The sequence below is a fragment of the Alosa sapidissima genome, chromosome 9, assembly GCF_018492685.1.
Source record: "Alosa sapidissima isolate fAloSap1 chromosome 9, fAloSap1.pri, whole genome shotgun sequence".
NCBI lineage: Eukaryota > Metazoa > Chordata > Actinopteri > Clupeiformes > Clupeidae > Alosa > Alosa sapidissima.
The window spans coordinates 13,139,170-13,147,694 of record NC_055965.1 but is presented as its reverse complement, the minus strand read 5'-3'; the positions used below and the strand labels follow the sequence as shown (position 1 = coordinate 13,147,694).

At 42.0% G+C, this 8,525-nt stretch overlaps 1 protein-coding gene across 3 annotated transcripts in view; it reads right to left on the bottom strand.

Annotated features, from left to right (window-relative positions):
* Positions 1-5,743: 5,743 nt before the first annotated feature.
* The window catches only part of sorcs3 (sortilin related VPS10 domain containing receptor 3), a 211,801-nt gene continuing 209,019 nt past the window's right edge, over positions 5,744-8,525 (bottom strand). The window contains exons 26-27 of one of the 3 annotated variants that reach the window (XM_042105498.1): positions 8,285-8,496; positions 5,744-7,823 (exon numbers count right to left, since the gene is read on the bottom strand). In XM_042105498.1, coding sequence (XP_041961432.1) covers positions 7,765-7,823; positions 8,285-8,496 — 271 coding nt within the window. In that variant the 3' untranslated portion in view covers positions 5,744-7,764. Of the gene's footprint in view, positions 7,824-8,112; positions 8,497-8,525 lie in introns of those variants that run through there. The other 2 variants (XM_042105500.1, XM_042105497.1) reach the window with 2 other exon arrangements.

Below are 8,525 nucleotides of genomic sequence, written 5' to 3'. Positions count from 1 at the left end.
CATTTTCCTCCTTCAGCCTTCAGTAATTATGTTTTGAGGTTTAGAAGAGGCAAAAAAGAACATTCATGCCTCCTGCTCTTCATTCAAGGTCAAACGCATGTGAGAGAGGAAAAACAAACAAGATAGACAGACAGAGAGAGAGAGAGAGGGAGGTCTAAGATAAATCTAACCCGGGCTATTATGAGGTGGCTTTCTCAGGGCCTCCCTGGCGAATAAAGACAAATGGCTCTTGTTTATGCCAGGTTTGCCACGCCTCATATCCATTTCATGTGTGAGTCCCGTCTGCCAGCACTGCAAACTTCAAAAAGTGAAATAAACTGTAATGGAAAGGAAGCCTATTAGGAGACGAAGCACTTCCATAGTGCGGGTGCGGGCAAGCAATCCCATGGGCGCAGTTCTGAAATGACAATGCTGCCATCCGCTCTGACAAGGGTCCTTTATCAAGCCCAGCACACGCACAAAAAAAAAAAGAATAAAAAAAAAGAGAAAGAAAAAAAAAATCCTGTTTCCAATCACTTTGGTTCCACACCGTGTAAGAGAGAGACGGATAGAGATGGAGAGAGGGATGTAGAGAGAGAGAGGGAATGGAGAGAGGATGGAGAGAGAGATAGGAACGGAGAGAGGGGAAGAGAGAGGAGAGAGAGGGGAAGGTGTGACAGAGAAGCCATCCTTTCCCCTACTCACACGGTGCTCATTATTGATGTTGGGAGACCCGAGTAGATTTCACGAGCAGCGGCCGTCAAATTAAACAGAATTTACCTGTCAGTGCCGCAGAGACAGCAGAGAGAGAGAGAGAGAGAGAGAGACGGAGAGAAAGAGAGAGAGAGAGAGATAGAGGGAGAAGAGGATAGTGAGTCGACTTGGAAGACGTCAGGGCCCTGGATAATAATTAAGGCAGCTCCGCTGGGAAATTCAGCCGCGCTACTTTGATTTAGAAAAGCCATGGCGTTTATTCTGAGGAGGTGGGAGTACGCCCGATAATGTGTTTGAATGGAGAGAATGTGTGTATGAGTGTGTGTTAGTGTGTTCTTTCAGCATGGGATGCTGCTGTGCCAGATTTCAGATATCAAACAGCCTTATTTATTACAATCAATACTACATTTTTACAGTCTACCTCAAATATGCTTTTTCAACTGGGCAGAAACACACTTTTTATGACCAGACTGAATGGGGTTATAATTTATACGTATATTTATCTATATTTCAATATCCTTTTAATCTATTTTTTTTCCCATAAGTACGCTGTGTGTAAATGAAACCGGTGTCGTAGATCATTGCAAAGGGAGGGCGAGACACTGTGAATTCCTTCCATGGTTCCTATGTTCAGCCGTCTAGTCAGAGGTGATAACAGCCACTACCACTGTCCAAGGACATGTCCAACATGCAGTCCTCTCACGCGCCAGTGTGTGTCTGTGTTCATATAGACCCTTTCAACAATGAAAACAAAAACAATGCTTGAACGTTCTATTTGGGCCCCAATCTACTTCCTCTGCATTAAGATAACATATGGAATGTTAAAAAGGAAGTCTTGTGGGGCCAACTATGATGCTGATAATGGAACTCTCTTGAAAGGGTCCATAGAGAAGGTATGTGATAACAGGCTACTGGACACTTTTGGTGAAGAACTGCCCTACTACAATGGGATAATACCTTGCAGTAGGTCATATAGAAAACATGCATTTACATTACTGTGTATGAACAGGGGGCAAAATTTTGACAACACCTATAGAAGTAGCCTATCGAAACATAGACTATTAAAGTATATGACTATTAGGTAACACTTAACTTGAAGGTGTCTACATAAGAGTGACATGACACTGTCATAACTCTAACCCTAACTTGTCATGACAAAAATCGAATTACACTTTACAGATGTGACAGAAACGTTTATTCTTGTTTATAATGTTTATGACAAGTTCATGGCAGTGTCATGTCACTCTTATGTCGATACCTTGAGGTAAAGTGTAACCGACTTTTTTCATATGGGTATGTTTCCATTCCATAACACAGCCATCCCCAACATAAAGCACTACCCATCAGACCAGTATACCATCTCTCCATCCACTGCAGTTAGGGTAATATATTTAAAGGGAAACTTGGCAGGATTTCCCCCTCTGCTGGAGAAATTGTGCATTATGCTATTTCAAACTGTGGGAAAAGGTAACGATAAAGCACATGGATTTGTTTACAAGCTAGCGAACGGTTAGCATAAGTTTGGCAGAACTATGTGGATGTTACAAGGTAAGAAACACGATTTAAAACGAGTTTCTTGTTTCTCACTTCTCTTTCCGGGACGGTAAGTCTCAATGTTGCAAGGTTGGTTTTCCGCCTGGGGACGCTAGGCGCAGCGGGGAAAGTCACCATTTTCACCGGAACAGGTCATTTAACCATCCGAATGATTTCTAAACGGGTTTATTACGTTGAAATAGTTGCCAAGTTCCCCTTTAATATGACATCCCCTGGTTTACAACGATTAGTCTTCTTATGCATGTGTCTGTTCCAAACAACCAACACACAACTCTCTTCCTGGAACACCGTCTGTGGGGATGTCTGCCCTGGGCCATAAGCTCTGAGCCATGTTGGTGACACAGCTGTGAGTATAGCTACACTCACGCTATTGTATTATCATATATGTTTGGTAATGGCTCAGCTTTCTCTGATTGTTCTACTGACTTGGAAACTGCATCATGGAAGCAGTAAGTCAAGTCGCATCAAAAATAGTAGTGGCAGAACTCCAAAGTGACACCTTGTGGTTGTTTGTGTCAACTGCCGTTTGTGCCATTTCTGCTGAGAAAATGGGGATCGTGATTCCTGAAGGAACCCGTCCAAACTTAACGGGGACCCACTGTAAGTGTCCCTATATTCATACTGCCAGGAGAGACAGAGAGGGACATAGAAAAGGAGAGAATGTTCTGGAAAAAGGTTATTATACAGTGAGAGACAAATCTATTACTTCTCACTCTCTACAAAGAGGCAATTATGGTCTGTTTGATTTAATCAGTTTGTTTGTATTCAATCAGTTAACTTTTTTGTGAGTGTCAGATTAGTCCCAAATGAGCTACTGCAAGAATGTGTTTTCAACATTTATGAGGCTGTAATAACATAAATTGAAATACAACTTTTTGGCGCATTGAGTGTCGGAGAGGGATGAGCACACAGTGTTGTGTAAGCAGACACGGAGATGTGTTTGCAAAAGCAAATACAGATACAAAATTGCAGCACATGGTAGAATGACTCAGGAGTCACAAATTCACGCATCACAGAAAGCATCTCTCTCTCTCTCTCTCTTTCTCTCTCTCTCTGTTTCTGTCTCATGCCACGCTGCATTATGATGGCGGTGACGACGGATTTGTGAGTTTGCTCCGTGAGGCATGCCCAAGCCCAAGCCTTACGCACACACTGCAAAAACAACTGGAGAATAATCACAGTAATCCGCGCCTGATGTACAAAAATACATTTATTTGAAACAAGTTCAAAATGACAGATTTGTTTTGTTGTTTTTGTAACTGTAGAAATATTGAAATCAAGATTTAAAACAGAAACAGCAGTCATGACACATGCAGATTGGTGTAAATCAGGGCCCGATGGGAGAAGAGTGAAAGAAAAAAAAAAAAAAAACAGACGGTACAATGGTTTGCCCTTGGAGCACATTTTCAAACAAAAAAAAAAGCCTATCTCTTAGTCGCAAATTAATCTTCATATCAAGCTCCACCATCTTAATTTTGTGAACATTTCAAGTTATAGTCAGATTGGTACAACATATGCTCTGAGCGATGCAATGAGAGCTTACTGAGCCGAAGCAAATTAAATCAGATAGGGGAAGGATGAACAAGCCAGATAACCACACTCAACTGTAACGGGGAATAAGAAACGATATGGGGGGGGGGGGGGGGGGGGGGGGGGTGTCACAACAAGGGTGGGCGCCTTCCAGAAAATACTTCTATCACAGAACCGATGGCAGCTCAGTCAAAAGGGAAAATGGCAGATGAGAGAAAAAGAGAGATTTGGCATGATGGCAGTTGGGCTAACCTATTAGCTTTGGCTAAAAAACACGGGAAAAGTGACAGTGACGTGATGCTGCATCCAATTAAATGAAATAAACCCTTTTGAATGATGGTGATTTGAGCATATGCCAGCCTATGTAAGACATTTTAATGCTAAATGTCTAGAGGGTGCAACATAATGATAGCATTCTCTTCAATGCAAGCAATCTTTACATGATGTTAGCGTGATATAAAGCTAGCCACGCCACTCACCCCATTGGCCCATGTAAAAAAAAATAGACCTACAGTAGAAACAACAAACAAGAGGAAACCAAATGACTCAGATGACTCGAGGCCTATTGTGGGAGAAAAAAAAAACAGACTAACACAAATCTCACACTCGACACAGTGATAGCCAGTTTCACTTGGACCGTGGTCATTTGAAAGTGGCATTTTAATGAGTGAGAGGACGAGGCTTGATGAGACTCATTGAGGTGGTGTGCTCATGATGGGGGGATGGACCCTTGGTCTGTGCACCTGGACGCTGACCTCAGCAGATTTACCACCGGTCAGCCACAAGAGGTCTCTGTTAATGAGCCTGTATTTTAACCTGACACCACGGCTTGTTGTCCTGCACAGCTGTAAAATGTATGCCACACTTGGGGGGGGGGAGCAAAAACGGCTGGATATCAGCACTTTTGAAGAAAAGTAAAAAAAAAACACATTAAAATAAATAAATAAATAAAGTAAACAAGTAAACAATCCAAAAGATACCAAAAAGAAAAGTTGAGATCACGCTGATGTGCGTAAAAGAAGAAGAAAAAAGAAGAAAAAAATGTGTGTCCTTTGGGGGGCTGAAGTGCAGTCGTTTGCTCTGTTTGCTTACACTAAATTCTAAGAGGCTCTGCAAAGCAACAGTTACGGCCCCGTCGGGACTCCTTCCAGTCCAGCTGGACAGATGAATTACATCTGGCCATATTTTTCCTTCATATATCGATAAGGATCCACAGTCACAGCGGCAGCTCCGTTTCTGCTGATGCCAACGCCGGGCGCTTGTCTCTCTGTATCATCAGCAGAGATGCACTCTGTTTACTTTTTCGAGATAGAGAGATAGAGAGAGAGAGAGAGAGAGAGAGAGAGAGAGAGAGAGAGAGAGAGATATGCTCACCTTTTCCCCAAAACTAAGAGCGTACGTCGAGAAGTGGCGCCAGATACTAATGGTAAGGGCAGAGATAAGGCCGACTGCCCGCTATTCCCTATCACCTCGGTCCAGCTTGAGCTGAGGCGGGCTTGGGCAGTGAATCCCAAAAGTCTTTGAGGGCCCTGGCACCCTGGCATCATTCCTAAGTCCAAAAACGACAAGCACTCTGCTGACCGCGAGGAACGGGTGTGTGTATGTGTGCGTGTGTGTGTGTGTGTGTGTGTGGGAGAGGGTATTGGTATTGGGGCGAGATGCTGGCTTCAAAGGGTAAACTACTGGGTTTGTGGCAGGTGGAGTTGAGAAATGTTGTTTGAAAATGCAAAGCATTTAACTATGCATTTTGTTTAGGTCTCCCCCACCCCAAAATAAATATTTATAAATAGGGCCTATGTGTTGTGTAACAGGACAGTTCCAAAATGTTACATATCTTATAGTTAAATGCATTGCAATAGACATTACATCATGAATCATTTCAAAATGTGAACAAAACATATATATAGAATATTTAAAAAAAAAAGAAACAAGAAAAAGAAATATGAATGATAAAAAAGAACTATTTACAGCACTTATCTACAACACTGAAATCAAGTCCTCTGAAATAACATGCACAAGTCAAGGACCTCTTAAAAACCACTAAAATGATTTAGAATTTGTAAGCAATGTTTAGATTCTCAACACACTTTAAATGTAAAAGAGACTATGGCCAGGTCTACTGTCTTCCTGATCCTATTTACATTACAGCCAAGTAAAGATGAAGTCATATAGTATTTGCTGTATATACAGAGAAATAGAATGATCTTGAATGATCTATAATACAGTTCAATGCTGTTTACCAGTAGACCAATGACTGATACAATTAGGCTGAACACAAAAAAGCTGCAACATAATATATTGTATAAAATATTCCAATAAATATCAGAATATTTTACAATATTTAATGATATACCCAAAGAATACTTGAACAGGATAGGGAAAAAAAGATAAATTCTTAGCGGACTACAGTATGTATGAGCTCTGAATTCAACTGGTATCACTGTAATGGCAAAATGTGGTGTTATGTGGATAAAGGCATTATCTTTTATAAGGCTTCCACTTAATATTTAGACATAAGCTGTAAACTATGTCCACACAAGCAGTACAAATTAGATCAACCAAAAATTATAAACACTTTTGCAAATCAAGCAAATATACAATGCTTACATTAGTTTCAGTCCGAACCTTATATGAAAAGTGATTATCGCTATGGACATACAGCACGCTGAGAAAGAGAAGCCATTACAGGATAATGGACTAAAAGGGGGAAAATAGGAACACAAGAGAGTCGACAAGTCTTGAGATGCACCTCTGCAACAAAACAAAAATGTTCTATGTCTGACTAGAAAGACATTAGCTCCGTTTTAACACGTTGGATCAAAATCTGTCAAACACACCCGCAGGCTGAGAGTCAAGAGAGGCATTAATTTATAGAGCCAAAGAAACAAAACGAACCAAAAAAAAAAAAAAGACTAAAATGTCTAATGTTGTTTGGAGACATTCTCTCTCTCTTGATTTTCTACCCAGAATGTCACACCGTGATGACAGGTATGATTACCACCACCGTTATTTTTAAGCAGGTTAAGTCAACTTGTTTCGACTTGGTATTAATCTTAGCGATCAGAGTGATGTCATATAACAATGTGCTCTTTATCTCTCCCTCTCTGGTTACAAACAACTGGGGCCTACAAGAGAAAAGCACTAACAACTATTTGACTGATTGCCAGAGCACTTGGTCTTTCGCATATGACACTCATCCTCGTGGCAGGTTCACAAAGCCTTTGTTTCTCCGCAAGCATTTGCATAACTTGTTTAGCTTTGACCCCTCTTTCCATGGCCCAACTGATAATTAATATGGAAATGAGAGGCCACCCCCCTCCTCTCTCACTGTCATGTTTTAAAAATAGTAAACGTTCACATGAGGCTTTTCAAAATGTGGAGTTAAAGGTGACGGTGGCTAATGTGGAGAGGTTTAGGAGCAGCAGCTGAGTCGAGGCCAACTGCACAACTAAAACAATCACGAAACTTCAACAAAGTAAACAAATAACCAGTGATGTCCTTGATGTACATGAACCTGCTTGGAACCTATGGAACACCTAGAGCTTCCTCGTTTGCCCTTACGTACTTTCTAACGGACTTAAACAACACAGTGTACGAAGGGGACGAAGGGGACATTTCCATGTTGAGAAGAAGCACTACAGTATGGAGATTTACACCCTCTGAGCTCAAAGCTATTAGTCATGGCCACATGTTTAATCAAATCACACTGCCCATTCTCTTCTGTATCACCTAAGTCCTCAACAACGGGTTCAGTTCTTTTAACTGTATGTCTTTTTTTTGTCTTTTTTTAATGGTTGTTCTTTGAATCTGCCGCGTACATCTTAACAAATGGGACATCCATGCAGATCGGTAGAAATGAGCGCCTTAGAAAAGTATTAACATGATGGTTTTGGGGGGCGGGGGGGTTACAAAAGGAAACCAGGGGGACCCTCATGAATGGCGTCTCCTCCTTGCGTGCAGACCTCGGTGACGCCGACAGATTTTCTTTTACACACTCGTACAGTTTGGAATCTCCCTTGTGCTTTCGCAGGTGTTCGCCATGCCCCCTGTGAAGTTGACAGAAAATAAAGGGTGCGTTTGGTACAACTCTAATGATTTTCATTAAATCTTTCAAAATTGTCACAGAGGTGGGGAGAATTTAGGTAATACTTCACTTGAGACCAGTTTAATGAGACTGACATGATCTTGTCATAAACATGATATGGCAGATGTAATAATGTTGTGTTACCATTATCAGTATTTGTCATGACAACTCTCTGAATTTTACATGCCATCACAGCTTAATGTCACTTATCACACAACAACGTCACTTGTTATTCAGCGGTCACAGCATCTTCCAGTCATGACAACTGCCGAGTCTAGCAAGGAGACTGATTGCTATAACTACTTATGACAGCATATGACATGCGGCCTTACAAAAGTTACGGCATGGTTATGTTAGTCTCGTGAACGGCGGTTAGGGGTTCGTGTAACACGTGACCAGAATTTGTAGATACGACGTCGTCACCTCTGCCCAAGTCACCGCGGCAGCAACGATGAGCTGGAGTTCCGAGCTTACGTTTGGCACGGCACTCCAGCTCCTTCTCCATGAGCTCCTTCTGCGTGGGGAACTCGCTGAGGGTGATCTTGGGCGCCGTTTCGCTCTGCCCCACCGTGTTGATCATCTCCTGTTCCTTCTCGTGGTTCACCTCGGCGTAGATGTTGATCCACGGGATTTTTCTGGAGGGAGGGGGGCGGGGGGGGGGGGG